This window comes from Dermacentor silvarum, chromosome 1, assembly GCF_013339745.2.
Source record: "Dermacentor silvarum isolate Dsil-2018 chromosome 1, BIME_Dsil_1.4, whole genome shotgun sequence".
Lineage (NCBI taxonomy): Eukaryota > Metazoa > Arthropoda > Arachnida > Ixodida > Ixodidae > Dermacentor > Dermacentor silvarum.
In genome coordinates, this window is record NC_051154.1 from 400625410 (window position 1) to 400650678 (window position 25269).

Sequence of the window (25269 nt, forward strand, 5' to 3'; positions counted from 1 at the left end):
GACGCAATCTCCCATGCCAAAGGAGCAAAGCGGGCAGGCAGCACGGGAGGGAGGGAGGGGGGAAGGCGGCTTCTACTCTGCCAACAAATGCGTTCTTGTACTTTGCGCCTGTGCCGGCGATCGGTGTTGTCGCGCGCGGCGTATCTTGAAAGCCATCTCCACACGGCTCTGACCTTTGTATATTCTGTGCTTACGCCGCTGAGTTTCCGTTGAAGCGATAGACCGCATGAACCTTCGCTCGCTGTGGCGGCCGCGCTTTCCCACGCCCGTGTGGGGAAAAGCACAAAAGCGCCACCGCTTCAAACTCTCGCGGCCTCCGCGCTGTCCGGCGCTGCGTCCGCGCCTCCGCACCAAAAGAGAAAGGGAGAAAGCGCGTAACAGCGCGCTGTTCTCTTTCGCGGCCGTCGGTGGGGCGGCGTTTATTCGCATCAACCGCCGCGGGTCGAAAATCGATTCGTAACAACCGTTCTCTAGCACGTTGCAAAGTAATGAGGCTCAGTCAGGACCACAGAAAAATTCGTATCATCCGGAAATTCGTATTAGCCATGATAGTATCATCGAGATTCCACTGTACTTGTTCGCGCATTTAATAAACAACGCTTCGTAACGTACTATATATTGACACAGTTGCTAACTTTAAGAATACTAGGACGTGAACATTGTTTCGTATTATATGTGATAACGGCTCAAGGATTCAACTCCAGTGCTTCCTTTGTTTGGCTGATAAGACTGTAAAGTCGTGGCGGGGAGAGTGTAGAGATATCTGATTTGGCTGCCCTTTTTTGCTCTAGTGCCGCACTTTCGTTCTCAATGTCACATTGGAGCGCACACCATTAGCACCGCACTTTTTGATCTTTGCGCAGGCAATGGAACACCCGTATATTGTAATGTCCGAATCCATGTTCCATTGCTTTTATCATGCGGTGCTCCGAGAGTTTGATCGCAGCAATAACGGCAACATGGCAGCGTGCGAGCCATGTCCAAGCCGATGACGAAGGGCAGAAAAAAAAAAGGAAAATTGATATGGAACATTATTAAAGGTGGCCCTATCGGAGCTAGTGCACGGTTTTGTACTCGCTACTTTGGAAGTGCTGGCAGTGCATCTCTGGTACGCGCATTGTGCAAGCTTCTGGTAGCAGACGACATAGCCCTGGGCTCAGTCAACCCATTTACGCTTGCGACACTACCTGTCGGCTGAGAATAAAAATAATTTCATCAATTAATTACTTCAAGCATTGTGTAAACGCCCAGCGCCGCACGGTTATACAGTCAAATCTCTATATAACGAACCTCAATTTAACAAAATTCGAGATGTAACAAACTATGTTTATTTCCCCATCTTAGTTCTGTTGAATTAACGAAACCTCGATACAACGAAGTTTTTCGCTGCAAGTACAACTTCGATATATTGAGGTTTGACTGTACTTTAAAACTTGCAAGATAATATTTCATTGATATTTTATATTTAATGAGCAAGCAGGAACATTGTGCAGTCCTTCGACTAGCGTGCAATACGATGATGTGCAGTTCAGAGGCGGCACCCTCTCGTTTAATGGCCGCATCCTCCCCTTCCACCTTCGGCTTAGGAGCGGCCGATTTCGTGACGCAAGGGGTGAAGGGAACCGTTCGCTTTCCGAACCATTATAAGATTCCGCCCCTAGTTTGACTTCTGTCAACTTATGTGTTACCCTCAGACTCGTTGAAATGTTTAGTTTTTTTTAACATTATTCGACATTCATAGCTAAGTACTATATGTGCTTTCTAGTAAGTTGATAACCAGAGGCTGGATCTTTAGTCATTAAAAAGCGCGTTTTAGGCGCCAAAAATAGGCAGGTAAAACAACGTTTTAGGCCTCCAACGTCGTAAATATAAGCACAATAACTTTTTACATAAATGCAAATAATTTCAAACGAAGACGTGTACGGCCTATATCTACGATAGGAAAACAAGAAATGTTATTGTCTACGACGGCACAAAGGCGCCAACAGTATTGTCCTATAAAACTGCTGAACTAATGACGATCAATTGGCTTAATTCAATAAGCACACTGCTTATACTCCTGTTCAATGGCCACTGTACTCGAGCGTCGCATATATTGAAACAGGCATGAAAAAGAATACTTGAAAGCTGGGAATACTGATTAAAAAAAGCAATACTTCATGTCTCCCTGACGCAATTAAATTAAGACACAACAAAAACAGACAAATAAGTTCAAATGCAAGAGAGACTATGATTTATTAAGAAATTAGCATGTTCTTACATGAGGACTGTTAGGTACAACTCTTGGCAATTTCCTCATGTACAATGACATCATCCGAATGTTACAGGCAAGACGTCCCAACACTGTGAAATACACTTCCACCCATTTGAAGTGCACATGTTTGAAGAAATCTGTTTGGAGAGCATGCGGAACGTAGTCTAAGAATAACTGTGAAGATTGTGCAAACAATAGCAAACTACCACCATCTCCAGGTTTTTGGATTCAAAATTGTGCCTCTTGTCACTGAGAATGATCTCGTACGCTGAGAAGGAACGCCCGACGGCGGTGAACGCCTTAAAAAGCAAATTACAAACAAAACAAAAGCCGCGTGCACATCACATTTTTATTTTTTCTTTTGCTCTTCACTCTCCTTTCCCCTGAAGGCTATCTGCGGTTTCGCATTCGCCAACCGCTCGCGCAATGTCAGCACGGCGGCGTATGCTGGCCGGCGCGTCCTGTTTCAATGCTGCTAGCAGTTGTTTTGCAGGAGTTGGTCGAACTAAAGGACTAGGTTGAGCCCCATAGAGTTCCGAACAGTCAATGTTGCCCGGTAACACGAATAACGGTCTTTAACTGCACTCGAAAGCGAAACTTGAGGCTAAATAGTGTTCATATAGGCGCCGATATTGAAAATAGGAATTTATAGGCATTTAGGCACAAACGGCAAAATAGGCATTTATAGGCACTATAAAAACACTATAAAAGCCCTTCTTAACCTTAAATTCGTGCTCATATATCAAAGTGGGGCGATACGAGGGCAAGGAACAAAAAAGGCATTTGCCTAAAATCCGGTCTCTATTGATAACTGCACACCACTAACCTTACCAATTCAGTTTGATCTATAAACCACATTCAAGAAGACACAGGTGCTAGCCACTCAGCTGACCATGGTGCTAGACTTCTTAGAATCCTGTATAGAAGTGGGGGCGGCGTTAAAAAGAACATGGCAGTACGTTATTGAAGTACCAGATTTATTTATAGTTTTGTGCTTTCTTTTCCATACACTTGTTCAGTTGCAAAATATTTTGTCAAACGCTGTACAGTAAAATCTTGTTACTACGAACCCCACAATAACGAACTTTTCAGATTAACGAACTTTTCAAAAATACCCTGCTGACTTCTTATAGTTTCAGGGTGAAAATATTTTAGTACTATGAACTTAGTATACCGAACTTCTCAGAATAACGATCATTATTCCGTTTTCGTGTCATGTTAACAACGCCTCAGTACTATGAACTCATATTCCAAAATCTGGGATTCTTAGATTTCCGTATATCCAGTGGTCACAGCAGCCGAAACAGGAGGCTAGCGGACAAGATGCGGAAAGCGGACGCCGCAACGCATGGCTCCAAGAAACCCGAGACGGCGCATGAGGAAAAAAAAAACTACGCTGGCACGCAGCATTGGCGCATCGTAAAAGTGGGGCGGGGCAGCCTCTCGAAAGGCCAATCGCCCATGATAGTCACTCCACGAGTTCCGAAAAAGACTCGAAAGCAGTGCAACGATCATGCAAATCGGTGACAGCGGCATGTCATAAGGGAAGCGGCTGTTGCCTGTGCACGCATACAGGTTCTCTCGCGCACGCCTTTTCCGTACCACCCAACCCTCAGATTACACGCCATCGTGCATTGCAATGGATCCGTCCATGGTTTAGGACGGCGCCCTTGCGGTCTACAGCGGCCCAGTGTGCCCAAAGGCCCCACGTGGACGGGTATTCCAACAGCACAGCTCAGTAGAGCAGCGGGACCAGCGGGGCCAGAAGGTGCGCATCGGGTCAGGCATCACCGCAAAAATACTTTCGCTCTCGACTCGCGCTTTTTCGTTCCGAGGCAGGGTAACGGTGAGCTGAACAGTCAGGTGAGCCGTTCTTTCTGAGAAGGTCTAGCTGAGGCAACGATGCATCAGGTTTTGCGAGCGCATGTTCCTTCTTTTGCGACCGCATGGAGGCGCGTCTCTTCCTTCTTTTGCGCTTTCTGCGGCCATAGTAGCTATGTGCGTGGATAAATGTAACCTCCGTTATGCGCGGGGTTGCAACACGGTCACACTTTATACTTTCCGGGCGGTGTCATTTACGCACGCTTGACCTATAATATACAGTGTAGACCGCATATAACGTAAGTCGCCGGAGTCGCAAATATCCGCACTATAACCAAAGCAACAATTTTCAAGGCCCGCACATATGCAAAACATGTGCACTGAGCCGCCACGCGTATAAGACAGTCGAGGAATGCGGCTAGAACGTTTGCACTCAATTTACAGTCGAATCTCGTTAATTCGAACCAAATCACACGGCGGCGCTTCCGACCAGCATTGCTCTGACACTGCCATAGAGTAAAAGCTTAGGAGAAGACCCCTCAAGGCTCAATGTTGCGCGCAAACAAAACGAAAAAAAAAAAACAGAAGAAAGAAATGTGGCGGAAATTTCACACTCTCTCAAATGGCAAGGTCACCGATTCTGCGTTGCGCCGGAACATGCGTGTACGTGCCGACATCTCGGCCATGCTACCGTAGCCACGCTAGTAGAAAATGGCAGCGAACCCTTCTATCTCCTTTATGCTTCCTCTACTTTCTAGTCACGTGTTGACCTTGCACGCTGCGGCTACGGCGCAGAGGGAAGCAGCGGCGCTGTCCTAGGCCGGCCAACGAAATTGCCCATGCCGGCAAACGCCCGCTTACCGATAACGGCAGAAAACGAAACTTTGGGGAACTGGCGCCGAGCTGGCTGGAGCGGCAGCGCCTGCACGGCGGCGGGTGCACACGGTGACAGTCGAAAGTGAGGGAGCTACGAGGGAGGGCGAGGGGAGCCACCGAAGTGGCGGAGTTGCCGAGGCGAAATCCACTTCCCTGCCGCCCTCCTCCCTCTCTCCGCGTGCGCCCTTCGCCGTGATGTGCCGGCGCCGCCCGCTCCCTGCAGTTTCGTTTACTGCCGTTATCGTGAAGCGAGCGTTGGATGGCGTTGGCAGTTTCGCAGCCCTCGCTCGCTATGCGCGCCGTGATATTTCACGACTCGCACTCAAGATTCTGGTTTCAGCCTCACTGGCTGTTCGTTCGCACCACGTGCCCTTCTCCTCCACTTCGTCTCTCTTTCTTCCTCGAGCACTCCTTGGGGCGCCCGTTTGAGGGGAGCGTTCGCCGTCTCCGCTGACTTCCGTACTCCCGGGCAGCCGTACTGCAACCGGTATTTCGTATCCCACAACTGCACTATAAGCGATACGTGTATACATGGAGTGCTGTGGGAAAACTAACGGGACTCTAAAAAGACCGCACTATATCCGGTCCTGCACTATAAGTGGTTATGTTATTAGTGGTCTATACTGTAGTTCAGGTGTCCGCCTCGAGCGAGACAGTTGTGGTGTCCACGGCAAGGATTGTGAAAATAAAGAAACAAACGAGAAATGTTGTGCTTTGGAGTCGACATGGAGCTTCCTTTTCGTAGTTTTCTCGGCGTCAGCGTCTGTTTTGAGCGCGTCACTCTTATTACACGGTGCTTCGGTGGTACATGGCGCCGGAATCTATGGCAAATAGCAACAGTGTGGGCCGAGAGCCAACAGCGACGACTTCAGGGATAGCTCATATGGTGACAACTTATGAACTGATAAGTAAATGGGCGGAATGTTTAATTTCGGGGCTTTCACTATAACGACTTTTCAGGATAAGGAACTATTTACCGCAGTCCCCTGAAGTTTGTTATATGGAGATTTCACTGTATTAGAATATGCGTACTATTAATTGAGCACGCAGGACAAGCATTGACTTATAAAAGTTTATTAGTGAAAAAATTGACATGGGTTGCAAAAAAAAATAAGGAACAGATAATGCTTGCGCAAGGGCTGCCAAAATGGGCATGCACATCATCTTTCGAGATTCTGTTGTGCCGTCTGCAACCAACTGAGCTCTGTATGAGTCGGTGATGGCTGGCTGTGCAGTGCCGTAATGTCTCCCATGTGTTGTCCTTGTATAGCGTGCCAGTTAGTCGCCAAGTGGCATTAGCGCTCTCTTGTGCGATGTGCCAGTCGCTCCTGTGCGCAGCATGCCACGGTGCTGGACATGGAGCTGGTGGCCGACACCCTGGCCAAGGAGTTGTGTGCTGAGCACAACCTTGCCTATGAGGGACTGCTGGACTACGACGCGTGCGCAGTGGCAGGGGCGTCCAACGGGGCGCAGGCTACCGTGCTTCTGGCCTTTCTGCTGGAAGCCTCGAGGTGGGTTTGGCGCCTCCAGACTGCCTTTGCGGGCACAGCCGAGTTAGTCACAAGTGCACTTGTCCCGGCAGGCATACGCAATATTCAATAGCATCAAGCTCTCGTTGATTTGAATGTACTTGAATGGTTGGGACTCCTGTGCCAGTTGTGCCATTTTGAGACAAATGCAAATTCCTGCGCTAAACTGCGCCAAACACATAAAATTGATCGAGATTGTGCCATGCTGCACCAGCACAGCAAGTGGATTTGTTCTAAAAAAAAAAAAGCTTAACTCCTGTGTCCGAGGAGTCATGTTACCACGTCGATTGGACCGCATAATTTGAGAACATTTTCCACAATCGTCATAAGCGTCGGCACGGGAATATGTAGTTTGATTGCGGCGCCACCTGTGTTTTTGGCTCTACAGGAAAGCATGATCTGTGCCAGCTGCTTGACGCACCCTTCCATATTCTAGTACACTATATAGCTACAAAGCGTGCTACTACCGGTCCATGTTTTGATTGGCTTGCGGCAGGGTGAAACATTGCAGTGGCAGTCAGAGCGATGTGTGCTATTTGAGAGACGGGCCTCCCTCTGGACCCTTGTTAGTGCAGAGGCCTCTTTGTTTGATTGGATAAGTGTGCGCTTGATGCATGTGGCCTGCTTGCACTGTCTTCTCTTGCTGCTTTGGGTTTGCCACCTGCGCCTGTACAGCGAAGATGAGCAAGCGTAAGTATGCTGTTCATTTTAAGGATAGATATTAACAATGGCATTTTGGAGCTTGAGGTCGATTTTATATTTTTCTTCATCTGTGTTTTTGTGCTCAATCTAAGTCCTCAGATAAGAAAAAAGAAGGGGGGGGGGGGTATTCATGCTAACTTTTTGATAGGCTGTAAATCATTAAAAAAAAAGGCTTCAGCTTGGTTGCAACTGCATTTTCGCTATTGAAATTTTGTTATGATTGACTTGTTTCTTCGTCAAGTCCTGCTTGTATGGCTATGGCAACTGCTCCTGGCTGTTTTTTTCTAGTTTATTTTTGATTTTCATATAAAAGCAGGGCTGTTCTAATGTGTGGAAGGCTCGCCCATAGATATAGCTAAAAATAAAAGGTACAAAAGTAAAAAGGCAAGGGGCAGTAAGGTGGTTCTGCCGATACCATCTCCAGGTGGTATCGGCCATCAACACTTGTTTATACAGTCGAATCTCGATAATTCGAACTCGAAGGGGCCCGGAAATTTTTTCAATATAAAAGAAGTTCGAATTAAAGAAAGGACGTATTTTTGAAGAGCACAATAGTCGTGAAATGTCGCGGCGTGCAACCGCCCACGCCAGCCAATGCTCGGTTCTCGATAACGGCAGCAAACAAAACTTCTGGGAGCAGATGGCGACGGGCGGGCCCGTGCGGAAACCGTCGAAGGTGGGGGAGGAGGGCGGCAGGGAAGCACATTTGGCCTCGACAACTCCGCTGCTTCAGTGCCTCTCCTTTGACTGTCTCCGTGCGCACCCGCCGCAATGCCGGCCGGCGCCAATTAGCCCGCTCCCTGAAGTTTCGTTGTCTGTCGTTATCGGGACGCGAGCGTTTGCCGGCGTGGGCAGTTTCGTTTGCCGGACTGGGCCTCTGCCGCTGCATTAAGGGGTCTCTCGTAAGCTTTTGCTCTATGGCGATGTCGGAGCAATGCCGGTCGGAGGCGCCGCCGCGTTATTTGGCGCGCTGCTGAGAGCATTGTCGGTCTGCGGTATGTTCGAATTAACCGTCGCAAATGCTTTTGCGTTCGAATTACCGAGCGTTTTCGGTTATTCAAATACACATAACTTTGACGGGACCACAGCGTCAGTTCGAATAAACCGGCAGTTCGAATTAAGCGTGTTCGAATTAACGAGATTCGAATGTACCTAACTGTGGGTCGGCATGTCTTTGTGAGGATGTTGGTCTTTGACATGCTTAGAGGCTTACAAAGATTTCGTCGGCCCAGAAAGTGAAGTAGCAGCCAGCATTAATGCAAGCGGGTCATTTCCGCTAACACAAATTTTTGTTGAGATGAACGTATGTTTGCAGTCCCTTCGAGTTCGTCCGAGTGGGAGTTCACTGCATATCTGGAAAAAAAGAAACATTTTTTGTTGAAATGGCATAGTTGTGTGTTGCTTTCCGTTTGCAGGACAGTCTACCAAGTTCAACAGATCTGTGCTAAATGAAGTTTACAGAAACACCGAGGCAATATCTTTGTGGTGTAAACCCGGAATGAGACTCTGAGGCCAGATGCATAATTTGCAATGCCACCGTTTGATGTGTCCAGCACAGCGCTGCAGCAGTGGAAGCGCCATGCACTAATGAAGACACGTGGAGGTGGCAGCAAAATATAGGAATGAAAGTGGTGTTCTTGTTATGCCAAAAGTTGTACAGGCAAACCTCTCTAATATGTAGTTGGCCAGGAACGACTTTTAGGTGCGCACTAAGCAATGTACAAATTAACTGCCAATGCCAGTTTAGCGGCTACTTACCCGCTCGAAAAGAACTACCGTAAAAACCCGCATATAATACGAGGTTTTTGTCTAAATTTTACCATGTAAAATTTCTGCCTTGTGTTATATGCAGATCCCAAAGTTTTCAGCCTAAAATTTGCAGTTTCGGTTTCGTTTTTGCTCAGTGCTATCATCATCAAGACTCGTAGCGGAGGATGCATTATCTTGCGGTGGCGTCGGTAGGCTGCTTCTGCTTTCAACGGGTGCCATTTTGATCACGCTAAGAATCGGCACGTTCGCTAGTCTATCTCGCTCGATGTCGGGATCGCGAAAGCAGTACCCAGCTGCCTTTAAAAGGAAAGTTATTTTAGCTGCCGAGACCATCGGAAATTGCGCTGCAGGGCGGCACTTTAGCGTTACCGAGGGCAGCATTCGCAGCTGGGATGACATGCCAGTTGCAACCGCTGGACGTTTGCATTAACAAGCCTATTAAAAACTGAATCAAGTGCTGCTACCAACAGTGGATGAGGTCGGGAGACCGGAAGTAACTGCCACCAGGGGGGGGGGGGGGGGACGGCTGAAACGGGCCTCTCTAGCGGTGCTTTGGAGCTGGATTGCGGATGCATGGGCCAGCATCCCCAAAGAGCTCGCCAGTCGCTCTTTTAAGAAATGCGGCATCGCCAACGCACTTGACGGCACTGAAGATGACTTTCTGTGGGAAGTTATCTCCGACAAAGGGCTATCGGGAGACAGTGCCAGTGAAACGGACGAGGACTGAACGTTAACTGCAATGCAAATACAGTATAACCTCGCTGATACGTTCCCGCTTAATACGATTTGCAGGCTCCTACGTTTGCAATCGCGAAAAATAAACATAACCCCATAGAGGAATGTGTTAATACGTTCCGGCTAATACGTTCCTGGAAAATACGATTGTTCGGCAGCAACGTTCAGCATTGCGGCAAACTGCGGTCGTATGATACGTTCTGCAGCGAAAAATTATCATTCAGGTGTTCAAAAAGGCTGCTCTCATGTGCTTGTGAAACGCTAAGTGGCAGGCAGCCGCCGCGCGGCTTTACTGCAGTGCTCAATTCCCCCCCCCCCCCCCCTCCGCGACTTCTCTGCATTGCTCGTTCGCCCGAAGGGACAAAGCGCGGCAGCAGCAGCGAGCGAATTGACCTTTGCGCTACCTTGCACCTCGCTTCAACGCGAGCTACTAAGTGGCGAAAACAGGCAGACGCTGCGCACGCGGCGCTACGACTCGCCGAGATCGTAGCGGAGGTGGTGGGAAACGAGGCGCCTGAAGACGGCGGCGAGAACGAAGGCTTGCGCCCACCATCTACCTTCGCCGAAGCCCTTGCTGGCCTGAAAGTCTTACAAAGCTTCTTTCTCACGAAAGACAACGAAAATGCGGACAAAGGTCTGCAATGTGTGCAAAAGGAGTTGTTCCTGTCCAAGGGTGTGAATCACGAGCAGAAAATACAGTCGAATCTCGATAATTGGAACTCGAAGGGGCCCGAAAATATGTTCGAATTAAAAGGACTTATTTTTGACGTATTTGTGCACCATAGCGCTACGTACGAACGGTGCGAGTCGTGAAATATCGCGGCACACAAGCACATAGCAAGTAAGGGCCATGTAACTGCCCACGCCGGCCAACGCTCGCATCCCGATAGCGCCTCTTCCTCTCTCTCTGCGCCACAGCGGCTGTGGCGCAGAGGGAGGTTGGCTGAGACATCGGCGCGTACACGATTGTTCTGGCGCGACGCTGAAACGGCGACCTTACCATTGAGAGAGAAAATTTTCCTCGCGGTATTTTATTCTTTATTTCTCCGCGTGGCGTTGAGGGGTATCTCCTAAGCTTTTGCTTTATGGCGGTGTCGGAGCATTGCCAGTCGGAGGCGCCGCCACGTGATTTGGCGTGCTGCTGAGAGCTTGTTGGTGCGCGGTTATGTTCGAATTAACCGTCGCAAATGCTTTTGCGTTTGAATTACCGAGCGTTCTCACCCATTGAAATACACATAACTTTGATGGGACCACAACGTCAGTTCGAATAACCGAGATTCGACTGTAACTATGTTTTACAAGAAATAAATGTTCTCTGCCCTTGCACCTCAATATGGGCTTGTCAGCTTCAATTTTTACTGGATTTGGATCGTACATTTATTTTTCGCATATTTTTTGAAAACGTATCAACGAGGTTCTACTGTAAATGCTTTCTGCGAGTTTTCCTCACTCGCATTATATGCAGATGGAAACATTTTTTTTTTTTTTTTTTGTTATTGCTATCCCCAAATACCACCTCGTGTTATATGCGGGTCCGTATTATACACGGGTTTTTATGGTACGTTACAATGCTCTCACACACACAAACACTCGGACAGGCTTTATTTACAGGTAGGCAGCAAAAAAATCGGTGATCTTCACTTTCCGCTGTGGTAACCTTGCTGCGACGACAGCATCTTTGAACAGAACACGACGACACCACGACCGCAAGCACACTGGCGGAACGAAGAAAAAAAAGAATGTTGCAGTTTCACTCGATTGGCGAAGTATCGATTGCGATAGCGAATTAGTAGACAACTATACGAACTAAGGATAGTAGTTTTATCGGTCGTATAAACTTGTAAACATTTGCTTACTAGCTAAACAAGCACGGTGTAACGCGTGCACAGGTAAACATGAACTCATCTCGCTCGATGACCGCAGACTATACCTTTGTGCCATCTCTCGCTTCAACGCAAATGTCGAAAGCACAGCGCACACGAAGCTACCGGCACTAGTTGCACTTTGTTCACATCGCAGATCACTTTGAAGATGAGGCCTGCGTGGACACGCACTTTTTTCATGTTGCAGATCGCTTTCAAGAGACGAAGTAAAACGCCCCCCACTTTCATGCCTTCCCCGCCGTGCCTCACGCACGACAGAAGCGTGCTTCAGCCTGTCTTTTTCCTTCTTACACGCGAGATTGAGCCGCAATCGTCGGCTGACCCTCGCAAGCTTTCACTCGCACATACAGGGTACGGCGCGTGGCAATGATGCTACCGTGTTTGGACTTAATACGGAACCTCAAAGCGATGACCACGGCGAGAGCAGAAATGCGCTTGGAGTGTCCATAAGATTGCTAAATTTTGGACTCACTTTTGCAGAATGCATGTTTCTTGTGGTTGCTACCACTAGCACTAATTAAAAATCTACCGGCACTATTATAAAAATTTGCATGCACTATAGACGGTTTCAGTATGGGGGTAATCTGCTCCAAAATTCAGATTGGTCTGCTTCAAATTGCTCCAAAATGAAATTTAGTCTACTCCAAGCTGCTCCAAAATGACTTTAGCCAGTCCCACCCCTGCACAACCCTGGCGGTAGGCAGGAAACACCACTACACCATTTGTCGAGCTGGTAAACAACCTGTGGAGGCCACTGGCTGCACGGTAGCTCGCAGCGTGTTCTGCCCGAAACCATCGAGGCCGGATACATCAAGCTTCGTGTTAGGCCATACGTGCCAAATCCTCTACGATGTTTCAAATGCCAGCGGTTCGGCCATAGTTCACAGAACTGCCGAGGCCGCCAAACTTGTGCGAAATGCAGTGCTTCTGAACACTCCTCCGAGTCTTGTGAAAGCTCTCTACATTGTGTTAACTGTGATGGGGAGCACGCCGCCTACTCCCGGTCGTGCCCAACCTGGAAAAAAGAAAAGGAAATAGGAACTATTAAAGTAAAGGAAAACATAACTTTCAAGGAGGCACGCAGGCGGGTATTGCACCTGCCAAAAACCAGCTTTGCCGAAGTGGCGCGTCAGGGGGCAGCGCCACAACGGCTCCTGGCGGCTGTCTGGCACACGCGTAGTGGGCCGGCGGTGACGCCATCCCCCCCCCCCCCCCCCCCTTCCTCGGCGGCTGCAGCTAGCGCTGCTCCGCCATCTCAGAACAAGGAGCCATCGACCACCGGGCTGGTGGCCTCCAAGGTCTCGTCCCTCTAGACGAGGCCTTCACGTCAAACTAACCGTCCAGCACCTCGCAAGAGGACATGGACACAACACCAAGCCTGAGGGCGCAGCCAGCGCCTAAGGAGCGGCGCGATTCCATCGACCGCTCCCAAAAAAGAAAAATCTCGTGTCACGGCTCCTGGAAAGGGCCCGTGAGCTAACTTTGTATTCTTGAACGCACAGCACAAAAACACATTCAAAATGGACACACAAATTTTACAGTGGAATGTGAGAGGACTTCTCCACAACCTCGACGATATTAGGGAACTCCTTAATAAATATAACCCAAAAGTGCTGTGTGTTCAGGAAACACATCTAAAACCCACACAAACAAACTTCCTCAGACAATATGCTATCTTCCGGAGGGACCGTGACGACGCTGTTGCCTCCTCTGGAGGTGTAGCAATAACTGTGGATAAATCTGTTGCTTGCCAGAATCTCTCTCTTCAGACACCACTTGAGGCGGTGTCCGTGCGAGCGATACTCTTCAACAAGTTGGTAACCATCTGTTCTATTTACATACCGCCAGACTACAAACTCAGTAAAACGGAATTTTATACGCTAACTGACCAGCTCCCGGAACCATACATTATTGCCGGTGATTTTAATGCTCACTGCACTTTGTGGGGAGACTCCCGGTGTGATGCCAGGGGTTGGCTTATAGAGAACTTTCTAATAGCCTCTGGTGCATGTCTGCTAATTAACAAAAAAGAGCCCACATATTACAACATCCACCATAATTCATTTTCTTCCATAGATTTAGCGATTGGCTCTGCTACCCTTCTTCCCTATATAGAATGGAATGTCGTTAAAAATCCATTCGGGAGCGACCACTTTCCTGTGACACTGACCTTGATAGAGGAGCGTGACAGTCCACCCCACACCCCCCGTTGGAAAATAAAATCAGCTGACTGGAAAAGTTTTAAAGAGTCAACCTACTTATCACCGGATTTTATCAACGATTTTAGTATTGACGATGCAGTAGCGTATTTTACTGGTTTTATACTCCACGCAGCTGAAAAATTCATTCCACAAACAAAAGGCCTCTCATGTAAAAGACGGGTTCCCTGGTGGAATGAGGAGTGCAGACTGGCACAAAAGAAACAGAACAAAGCGTGGGGCGCATTGCGTCGCGCTCTGACTGCGGAAAATATTATTGAATTTAAACTGGTAAAATCACAGGGACGGCGTACGCGGCGACAGGCAAGGAGGACTAGCTGGGAGAGGTTTCTGTCTGTATAACATCCTATACCCAAGAGAGTAAAGTATGGAATGGCCTAAGAAAGCTAAAGCGGCAGCAAATCCACCCATTACCTTTAGTTGACGACCATGGGAATACCTCCGAAGACCAGGCCAACGCTCTGGGCGAGCACTTCTAGCGTGTGTCAAGCTCCATGCATTACTCAGAAGCATTCCTAAAATATAAACAAGTAGCTGAACTTAAGTCACTGGATCGTAAATGCCGACCGAATGAACAATACAACCGTCCATTTTATGTTGCCGAGCTGAGAGCTGCCTTGAGCGTATGCAGCAGCTCCGCACCGGGACCTGACAGAATCATGTATGACATGATTAAAAACTTACACACTGACACACAGATGACACTTCTGGGACTTTTCAACTCTATCTGGGCTGCCGGATACCTGCCTTTCTCATGGAAGGAAGCTATTGTTATTCCAGTTTTGAAGCTGGGCAAAGACCCTTCCTCGGCAGCAAGTTCCCGCCCGATAGCTCTCACAAGTTGCCCGTGTAAACTTTTTGAAAAAATTATTAATCGCCGACTTAAACATTTCCTTGAACTGAACAATATGCTTGATCCCTATCAGTGTGGCTTCAGAGAAAGGCGGTCCACAACTGACCATCTTGTGCGCATTGAAGGACATATACGTGACGCATTTGTACATAAACAGTTTTTCTTGTCGATATTTCTCGATATGGAAAAGGCGTACGACACAACTTGGCGTTACGGAATTTTGCGAGACTTGTCGGGAATGGGCATCCGTGGAAATATGCTAAACGTAATAGAAAGCTATTTGTCTAACCGGACCTTCCGTGTGAAAATCGGCAATGTACTGTCGCGTCAATTTATACAGGAAACTGGTGTACCCCAAGGAGGTGTGCTCAGCTGCACACTGTTTATCGTGAAGATGAACATGCTTCGTGCTTCATTACTGCCAGCTATTTTTTATTCCGTCTACGTAGACGACATACAAATAGGTTACAAATCCTGCAACCTTACAGTGTGTGAGAGGCAGGTACAACAGGGCTTGAACAAAGTGTCCAAATGGGCAGACGAAAACGTATTCAAAGTGAACCCCCACAAAAGTTCTTGTGTTCTTTTCACCAGGAAGAAAAGGCTTGTTCCAGATCCCACTATCGAAATGTATGGACAACAAATACCTGTGAACAAAGAGCACAAGTTCCTAGGCATTATACTTGATTCTAAACTTACCTTCATTCCGCATATAAAATATCTCAAGGTGAAATGTCTAAAAACAATGAACTTACTGAAAATTTTATCTCGCACATTCTGGGGTAGCGACAGGAAGTGTTTAATGAATCTTTACAAGAGTCTCATTTCATCACGATTGGATTATGGTAGCGCGGTATATCACTCTGCCGCCCCTAGTGCGCTGAAGATGCTGGATCCCGTCCACCATCTAGGTATCCGCCTGGCCACTGGCGCTTTCAGAACAAGCCCCATTGAAAGTCTATACGTCGAATCAAATGAGTGGTCACTCCACCTGCAGAGAACATACACCAGCCTCACATATTTCCTTAAAGTCCACTCTAATCAGCAGCATCCGTGTTTTAATACCGTTAACGATATGACGTGTGCTACACTTTTTCGTAATCGTCCCTCTGTAAGACAGCCTTTCTCACTGCGTGTCAGGGAGCTTAGCGAAGAAATGGACATCCCACTTCTCGAACATCGCCTAATGCCTTCAGCCAAGCTGTTACAACCTTGGGAGCGGCAGGTAATAGCATGTGATATATCATTTGTAGAGGTTACGAAGCACGCTTCAGAGGTCGAAATCCGAATGCATTTCCTAGGATTACAGTACAAGTACTCGTGCACAGAATTTTACACAGACGCTTCCAAATCACATGCCGGAGTATCTTATGCAGCCGTCGGTCCATCCTTCTCGGAATCTGGCGTACTCCACCCAGAAATAAGTATCTTTACGGCTGAGGCCTACGCAATATTGTCAGCCGTAAAGCATATAAAGACATCAAAACATCAAAAAACTATTATAATTACAGACTCCCAAAGCATCGTAAAAGCCTTGAAGTCACCCTGTAAACAGAAAAACCCAGTCCTCATTGAGCTCTATTCTGTTCTTTGTAGAGCATACGCAACTAACCAGCATGTCATTATATGCTGGGTGCCTGGGCATAGAGGCATCAAGGGCAATGTTCTTGCCGACCAAATGGCCACATCAGTCACATCACCCGCTATTAACCCTACAGCTGCTGTTCCTGCAACAGATTTGAAACCTTTCTTGCGAAAGAAACTGCGAAGCCACTGGCAACGCTTGTGGGACGCAGAAACAAATAATAAGCTTCATTTGATTAAGCCACAGTTAGGTTACTGGCCCTCCGTAACAAAAACCCGGCGAACCGATATCCTATTCTGTCGTCTCAGAATAGGACACACGTACGGCACCCATAATTTTCTATTGAATAGTAATGATCCTCCAACCTGTGGTAGATCTGGCGAGAGGCTCACCGTCCTCCACGTCCTCCTGGAGTGTCGGCAAGCCGAAAGAGAAAGAAACACTTTCCTCTAGCATATCGCTACTGTCTCCCTCTACATCCCGCTATGTTCCTTGGTAAAGAACCGCTCTTTAACACCAAAGCAGTCTTCACATTCTTGAATGATGTTGTGCTACATGTTATTAGGCCAATAAGTTCGTAGCGCATCCTCTCTTCAGAGGATGCTGCTGTGATAGTTCTTTATAGCACATGTCTCCAGGCCCTTGTGTTTCAAGGGCTCTGTTTTAGGCACTTGTGCTTCTGGCCAATTCTTACGTCTGTAATATTTTGTCTTATCACTCTTTTGCAATGCATTGTTCATGTCTATAGTACACATCATTAGTCATTGCCATAATCTTATTACGTATAGATTTTACGGACTTTACAGCGACTGTTTTTAGGCCCCTTTACAGCCATGCCACAATTGACTATTCATATATCACTAACAAGCCATTACCATCGTCTTGGCGCTCTTTGGCCATATCTGGCCCTTGCGCCAACAAACCTGAATAATCATCAATCATCAGCACGGTAGCTCGCAGCGCTCTGAGAAACGCGTGAGCTGACGATTCCTTCAGCAGTAGAGGGATGGGGACGGAGTGAATGCATGGTAACATGACCAAGCACGCTGTAGCTCCTACGCGTCTAGTGTTGGCGCTTGCTTGCGTTGCGACTGAAAGTTCGTGGTCATCAAGTGAGGTCTTTTAATGTTTGCCTGAGCAAGAGTGACACCGATAAAACTACGAACCTTACTTTGTGCAGTTGTCTCTCTGTTATCGCCATCAATGCGCCGCATTTCTGGTGAAACTGTGACTTTTCATATTTTTGCTTTTTCTTTTTTTGCTCAGGACAAATATCCGTATGTTTTTACACTTTTGTGTTTAATTTGTAGACGCCGGCTGAGGGCGCTTAGTGTGGCCAGACATGGTGTCCAACATTTACGGCGCCGCGCAATGCAATACACGCAAATACACGCAATACACGCAATGCATTGCTCTTGGCGCAATCTGCACCGCATGCGCTGGCACTCAAAACTGTGCTATTATGGCCCGACCTTCTTGCGATTTGTTTATAAGTGCTTACTGACAAGATACTATCCACCAGGAATGCTCTGGGAATTTGTGAAGTCATTTCTACTGCTGAAACATTAAAACCTCGAATTATCAAAATTTGCAGTTTAACACAGCTTTTCGTTGGAAGTACAACTTTGTTACATTGAGGTTCGACTGTTTCTGTCAACACTACGTGGCCATGTTCTGTGCATTTAACTGTATACAAAGTGCACGACACGTAGGAGTTGTGTAAAAATGTGCAGAGAAATGGCAACGTGCTCAACGAACTCTGGCATGATACTTACGAAGTTATAGCGCGCAGCAAATTGTGCAAGCCTCAACACATACTATGAGAGACTCGTAACTTGCATCGCAAACTCGCATTGAGGATGTCGGTCTGAAGCTCTCCCTGCCAAGTCGGTGAATCTACGTCTTTCTCTGTAAGAAATAGTGCTTGCCGGATGGTATACAGTCGAACTCGCTTATAACAATATTCAAGTGCCACGAAAATTTCATTGTTATAAGTTATAACCGATAATTGTTGTAACCGGGTTGCATTAAATAAATCAAAATGGGGGGATGGCAGAGCTGTTGAGAAAACTGTAATGGCGGGGAGGCCCCTCCCCACCACCTTCGTCCATCCGGCTGCTGATTGTGTTGACTCGTTTAACAGTTGAACTCCGATTCCTGCGCGCTCTGATCACGTGTAACACGTCGCGGCTGCCGGCGTTCAAGAATGGCACTGCTATAGTAAAACCTCATTAATTTGGACTTTACGGGACTGAAAAAATTTCCAAATTGACTGAATGTCGAATTATTGAGGGTATCAAGAAAACAATAAACAAATGCTTTCTATGTCAACACGCTTTTATTTATTGAATAAATCAGCAAAATCGTGTTTCTATTTCGTAATAAGCAGTGTGGAAACTGCTATTCTCATCATCTCGTGACTGATTAGCGCTCGTAGTGGCGAAGGTCTCGCGACTTCTTTCACAGGGCGGCCGCGGCGCACGTCTTCATCTGAGACACGCTTTTCACTACCACGCGCACATGCCCATTATTTTTTCTCCAGTGTCGCAAGGTTGCCGCCCATTGCGACGTAGACGGTGCTTTTCATCCTCGACAGCTTTGCACTGAGTAAAAACAAAACTATTGTTTGCCACACACAACCGCGGCAGCTGTCAACGCGATCATGGAGGCGACCTTGCAGTTGTGAAGGCGCGCGGCGAACGCGGTGCTATGTATGGCGGTAAATGCAAGAATAAAGGCTTTAAAGGCACAAATAGGCACGAAACGTGTGTTGCTGTCATTCACGTACAATTGTCATGATGACTATGGCGATGCGAACTCTGTAGCTTCGTTTCGGTGGACGCTAACGCTGTTTTGGCTCTATTGCGTCGCGCATTTGTGGCACTCCGCCAGCACAGTGCTATCAGCGCAGTTGATGTAAAGCCCTTGAAACTTGTAAAGTAGTGACACTCTCCTCGCCCGCCTTCATTCCTCCTCGTTTCTCCTCTCTTTCGCGCTCCCTCCTCGTCCCTGGCGCCGCCTACAACGCTTGAGCGTAGCACACGACTCTTTGCCGAGTGAATGCATGCATAGCAAGACAGTGCGCTTTAAGCGTTCGCTTTCTAGCGCCAAGTACCTTTGTGTGCAGCATAGAATTTGTATACCGAGGGTTATACAAATTCAGTGACAGCAGCCTTATTTTTTTTTCCTGTGTTGATAACTATGTTTTTAAAACGTATCTAAACGGGCGCTAATGCTGTACCATGACGACTCCGAATGTATCGCGTGCTACAATTAGGTATGCAGCATTTGCCAAGCGGATGTCACAAGATCTTGTTGCGAATACAGTAAAACCTCGGTGATACGAATCTCGCGGGGTCGCGTGAAATATTCGTATCACCCGAAATTCGTATCATCAAAACATACACAATATCAAGAAAAATGAATTTATTTTTACCAGAAAAGATTTCTAATAGTGGAATCCCATTGATACCTTCCTCGCTGCTGTGTTTTCCCGGCTGCTACGTCGCGTTTTCGCGGTCCCGACCTAAATGCCATTGACTTCCATGTATAGTCGAATCTCATAATGCTAACTCTAAGGGGCCCAAAAATTTGTTCGAATTAAAAGGACTTATTTTTGAAATATTCGTGCACCATAGCATGACGTACGAAGTATTACGAACGGTGCGATTAATGAAATATCGCGGCGCGCAAGCACATATCAAGCGAGGGCCACGAAACTGCCCGCGCTCGCTTTGCGATAACGGAAGAAAACGAGACTTCAGGGAGCGGCCAGCGCAGGCACGGTGAGAGAGAGAGATTGTGGTTGTGAAGAGGAAGAGGCGACACGGCGACGGGAGCGCGCGGGGAGCGTCGCAGGTGAGGGAGGAGGGCGCCAGAGAAGCGGATTTGGCCTTGGCAACTCTGTCGCTTCGGTGGCTCCCCTCGCCCTTCCTCTCAACACCCTCGTAGCCCCCTCACCTTCGACTGTCTCCGTGCGCGTCCCCCGCTCCCGCCGGCCCGGCGCCGTTTAGCCCGCTCCCTGAAGTTTAGTTTTCTGCTGTTGAAGCGAGTGTTGGCCGAATTGGGCCTCCGCCGTTGCTTCCCTCTGCGCTGCAGCCGCAGCGTTGGCTGAGACGTCGGCACGTACACTCGTGTTCCAACGCCACGCAGAAACGGCGACCTTGGCGTGACGCCGCGGTTCTTTTTTTTTTTTTTTTTTTCCTCCGCACGGTGTTGAGGGGTCTCGCCTAAGCTTTTGCTCTATGGTGGTGTCGGAACAGTGCCGGTCGGAGGCGCCGCCACGTGATTAGGCGCGTTGCTGAGAGCATTGTCGGTGCGCGGTATGTTCAAATTAACCATCGCAGATGCTTTCGCGTTCGAATAACTGGGCGTTCCTCGTGATACTTCGCCAATCTATAATGTACCAGCACGTTACGTTGCATTTGAATGTGGCGGTCACGTAAATTTAGCGGTGCAGCCAGCTTGCAGATTGGAACAAGCGACCGATGTGTTTCAACAAGCGACTGGCACGTTGCAGATACGACGCACCCACGCGGACCTTATCGTCAAAATGATCTGCAATGTTGACAAAGTGCGCCTAGTGCCAGTAGCTTCGTATGCGCTGTGCCTTTGACGTTTAGTTCGCGTTGAAGCGAGAGACAGCGCAAAGGTCAATTCGCTCGCTGCTGTTGCTGCATTTCCGTTGCTTCACCTTTCAGGCGAAACAGGCTTTTTTCTTCTCTTTTTTTTCGCGGTCCCTTGAAAAACGTATCAATGGGACGTTTTCTTCTTGTCCAAATCGTCAACGATCGCCTTCTGAAAGGCGTATAAGTGCGCGCACGTGATCTTGGGAATGTTTTCGCATGCCACTGAACGCCTGAGCATGTCGAGTGCAGGGAGCGTTTTGACCGTAGGGCTGCGCCTCGGTCATCGTTGCAGAAGCGGTCCTTGTCTACTTTCTCGCTAAGCATCGGCTAGGCTGTGATGTGGTCCAGTCCTCTCGACGTGGGGACCAATAAGAGATTGCGCAGCCGCGTGACGTAGTCGGTTGCTTGGCGACTATGGATCCCGCCCAGATCCCACTGTGCCGGTGGCCTCGCTGGCTTGGCCGCCGCCGCTGTTGCTCACGCGTTCGTATGATCCGTAGCGGTGCGGCAATATGTTCGGAACAGCCAATTTTTTTCGTATTGTGAATAATGTATTTCGGCCGGGGAATGTTACGAATTCGTATCACACCGAAATTCGTACCAGCCGGGTTCATATCACCGGGGTTTTACTGTATAGGGACGCGCTGGAGTTTTGAAACTACTGTAGCCTAGCCTGGTGGCGTGCAACGAAGTTGGCTGGGTAGGTTAAGGTGGATGGCGTCCCTTGAGTTACAGAAGTCTCGCACGCTTTGTGCGTTGTATTTAATTCTGTGAGTATTTTTTCAGACTCAAGAAGTGCTTGAAACGTACGCACGACCTTGTGCGCTACTGCCTGCATCGTCAGACATGGAAAGCAAGCGCTCTCTCTTTCGACAAACCACGTCGCATGCAAGGGGACTTGAGGATTATGCTGAGCAGCGCGCGGTCCCGAAGCGCGATAGCCGCCGTTATTGTGGCTTGGTAAATTGTCATGAACTTGAGGGTCGTAATCCTGATGTGTGGTTCTATCGTTTCCCCGGAAAGCCGTACGAAGCGGAGCGACAGGAGCACTGGATACGTGCTGTTTGACACGTGAAGTACGCAAGATAAACGCTGTCTGCTACGTATGTACATGTAGGGTATTTACAACCTATAACATGCAGGGTAAGCAACACGGCTCGTTCACCTGCCGAGCACCCCCGAACGAATTAATGAGGTTAACTACGCAAAGTTAACCAAGGGCTCCGTCAAGGCCAGCGAATACCAACCCAAAGTAGTTTCGGAGGGAACAGCCAACACGGGGCAGATTGCAAAACCACGGCTGTTAGCATGCAAATTTGCGAACTGCCACCGCACACATACACAATTTGAAGAATTTTGTGGAGACAAATCTTCAAAATTACGCGTAACTGCAGTGCATGCTGCAAAAGTGCTTGCGCGATTAACTGTGCTGCAGAAACGGCATAGACGCACGGCGAATGCATGAATTCGGGCCGCCGGCTGCCGCGGCCAGCAGTCGTCGGTGGACCTTTCATGATTCCGTTTTGTCGTTTATTGCAGATAATTTTGGGTTTCTTAAGAGCTATCTTTTCGTCCATTCATTGTCGCTTATTGCGCGAACATGCCTCGTAGAACTTTTATGTATTTCAATGTCGTATGACATTCGCTGAACTTGCGAGTGGCAGTGCGCCAAAATAGTCCCTGCGATTTCCTGCACGTCGTAAACGTACGGGGGCGTTGATGAGCTTTCTGCCTTTTCGAAGAATACTTGGCCTGGAGAATTATTGCACGCCTGAAATTCGCCGAAATACAAACCACAGCAAAAGCGAAAGCGGCGGCTCCATTGCGCTCCAGAGCTTTCAGCAGCATACAGCCACTTTTCCCACTACTCGAAACCAACGAACTCGCCGTAGGGGTTTAGCGGCGCCAGCGCCGCCTGGGCAGTGAGTCTTTCCCATAGTTGTAAATAACACGTTTACGATCAAATGCCGACATCCTGGCCTCCAGCAAGCCCTCGGTATCCTAAATAATCCGTACCGTCCTTACCATCTGAATTCGTGGCACGTATTGGCTATGACGCACAAAGGCTGGCAGAAGGCACGAACGCACCAGCCTAAATGCCCTACCGCAAGTGCATCTCAGAGACATGGTGGCCGTACGAACTAACAGTTGAACGAACGTGCAAGCGAATGACTGAGCGAGTGTGCGAACGACGACTAAACCAGCCAGTGAACGAGAGGGCGACTGTATGTTTTCTTTGCGAGTGCTCGATCCACAGCTGCATCTTAACCTTTACACAACTTAAAGCTCACGCGAATTAGCACGTATACATCTCAAAGACCTCTGATGCTGTCGTTCGGCGACGAACGCACCCCTGGTGTAACTCGGTTTCGGGAGAGCACGCACGCTTTTTATCGGTGCCTTTGTATCGCAAATCCACCGGGCGACCCCTAACGACGAACACGAACAAAAGAGGCAAACAAAGCTATTTGCTCTAAAGAAAGCTAGTAAATAACCACAAAGGCAGAGAGTTGCTTTCCTAAGGTGAGTTTTCATGCTCGAGCCTCAAATGTGTTGAAAAGGACTGTGCTGGATCTTAAAAGTTTTGTAATCACGTTTTCACACGCAGCCTCGCGTGCCCGCGAATTCAAGCCTGTTGGCGTACAAAACTATTATAAGCATCTTGCCTTTGCTGAAACTATTCTGGCATCCGAAGGCGCAGCAGGTCATGGTGATGGAAAATGCCGTGAAGCGATGCCGCAGTTGCCGCAAAACGTATTTCAAGGCATTCGTAAACCAAACCAACATGGAAGAACACGGCGCCATCATGCGCTCCTCGCCAATCGGTGCACGCTTTTCAAGTGAAAATGGCGATGGAGCGTGACTTTAAACAAACGAAGCTGGCGCGAGGGGCTACGTGATGCCAATAGCGGCCTCGGCCAGGGTGCGCGAGGAGGAGGCGGCATTCCTCAAAGCGTGCCGCTACTTTACGAAGTTTGAGGAGCTTTAAGTTGACGCGGTCCTTTCTTGTATCGGGAGGGTGGCGCGGCGTAGAGCTATGGGCGCAGCTCATTTGTGTTTGGAGGGGTGGAAGGGTTACGGGAGGGAGGCGCGAGAGGCTGGTGTTAATGATGGAAAACAGCGCGCGGCAGCGTGCAATGGCTCGAATTTCTTTTTTCAAGGAGTTTGCATGCCATTCCTTTTCGGCACAGACACCCAGGAGCCAGACTTGATCGGTATAACCGATAATGCGGCATGGGGGCGTTGGTAGTGAGCGGGTGATTTCACAATAGAAAACATACAATAGTTGACGGTGCAGCAGCTTCTCAATGTTATAACTGATATATTCGCTTAAAACCGGTATTGTTATAAGTGGGTTCGACTGTAGTGAGGAGCTTCCGCTGAATCGTTTTCAGCACCCAAAGGTGCAGCAGCTCATAATGAAGAGAAGTGCTGTGAAGCCTCTGGTCATGGCATGCACAAAGCGCATGCAGGGGCAACTGCGCCATCACGTGCTCCTCACCAGTTCATCGACGCTACTGAAGCAGTGGAGCACTACTGTAAACAAGTGAACCCTGCTCATGGTTCGACTGTAGTTTTATCCAAATGCACTCTTCTGACCTGCCTTCCAGACAGTGGATGTAGCTCATATCCCGCGATGGTCAGGCCTAACTGAATTGGTCTTCATCTAATCAAGCGGTGCTCGTGAGAGATGTGTCACTAGGCCAATCCGAAGGTCGAGCATAAGGTCGGAGATGACACAGCAGGTCAACCACAGCACAGGACGAGCAGGATGGCACCCTTGGTGTCACTGCAGTGGCTGTCTTCTCATGGCTTCAACAATGAACTGCTGGGCAATGCGGTGCGCGCATTTGTGGCAAAATTCTAGCCCTCTTACGTGCAGGCCAATGAAGTGAAGACAGAGGCTAAGATGCTCTCAACTGTAACACACCCAGTTTTTAGGATGTCACTTGACTTGCAAAGTATGTTATTTCCATTTGTGCAACACATGTGAATGTGGTGTATTTTTGCGTGCAGATTTATTGCTTGAGGGGCAACATTAAGAGCTTTACCTCTATTTAAAAACACAGGAACAGAGAAATTGTTTTTCTTAGCACCCAAGGTACCAAATTCAGTAAGGTTTGTTGCCACCACCAGTAGGAAGCAGATTTTTTTGCTTAGGCCGTCATTTTTTTTTTTTTTTACAGAAACGATGGAATATTACAAAATTTTAACGAAGTAAGACATCACGTTTATAACTCTACGATAAAAACAATATCGCAATTCTGTAAGCTGCACCTGTTGAGACATCTAAATCAGACAACATTGCTATGTTGTAAATCGCTCAGAAATATACCACTAATTTGCGAGTAAGACTTGTGCAAAATGCTAAGTGCAACAATGTCATGTAAGTAAGCTCTAAACTCGAATCACA

At 48.1% G+C, this 25269-nt stretch overlaps 1 protein-coding gene across 7 annotated transcripts in view; it reads left to right on the forward strand.

Annotated features, from left to right (window-relative positions):
• Positions 1 to 25269, forward strand: part of LOC119437550 (uncharacterized) — a 110141-nt gene that overhangs the window by 61029 nt on the left and 23843 nt on the right. For all 7 annotated transcript variants that reach the window (XM_049660696.1, XM_037704550.2, XM_037704551.2 and 4 more), the window contains exon 8: positions 6290 to 6462. In XM_049660696.1, the coding sequence (XP_049516653.1) occupies positions 6290 to 6462 (173 nt within the window). The remainder of the gene's footprint in view (positions 1 to 6289; positions 6463 to 25269) is intronic.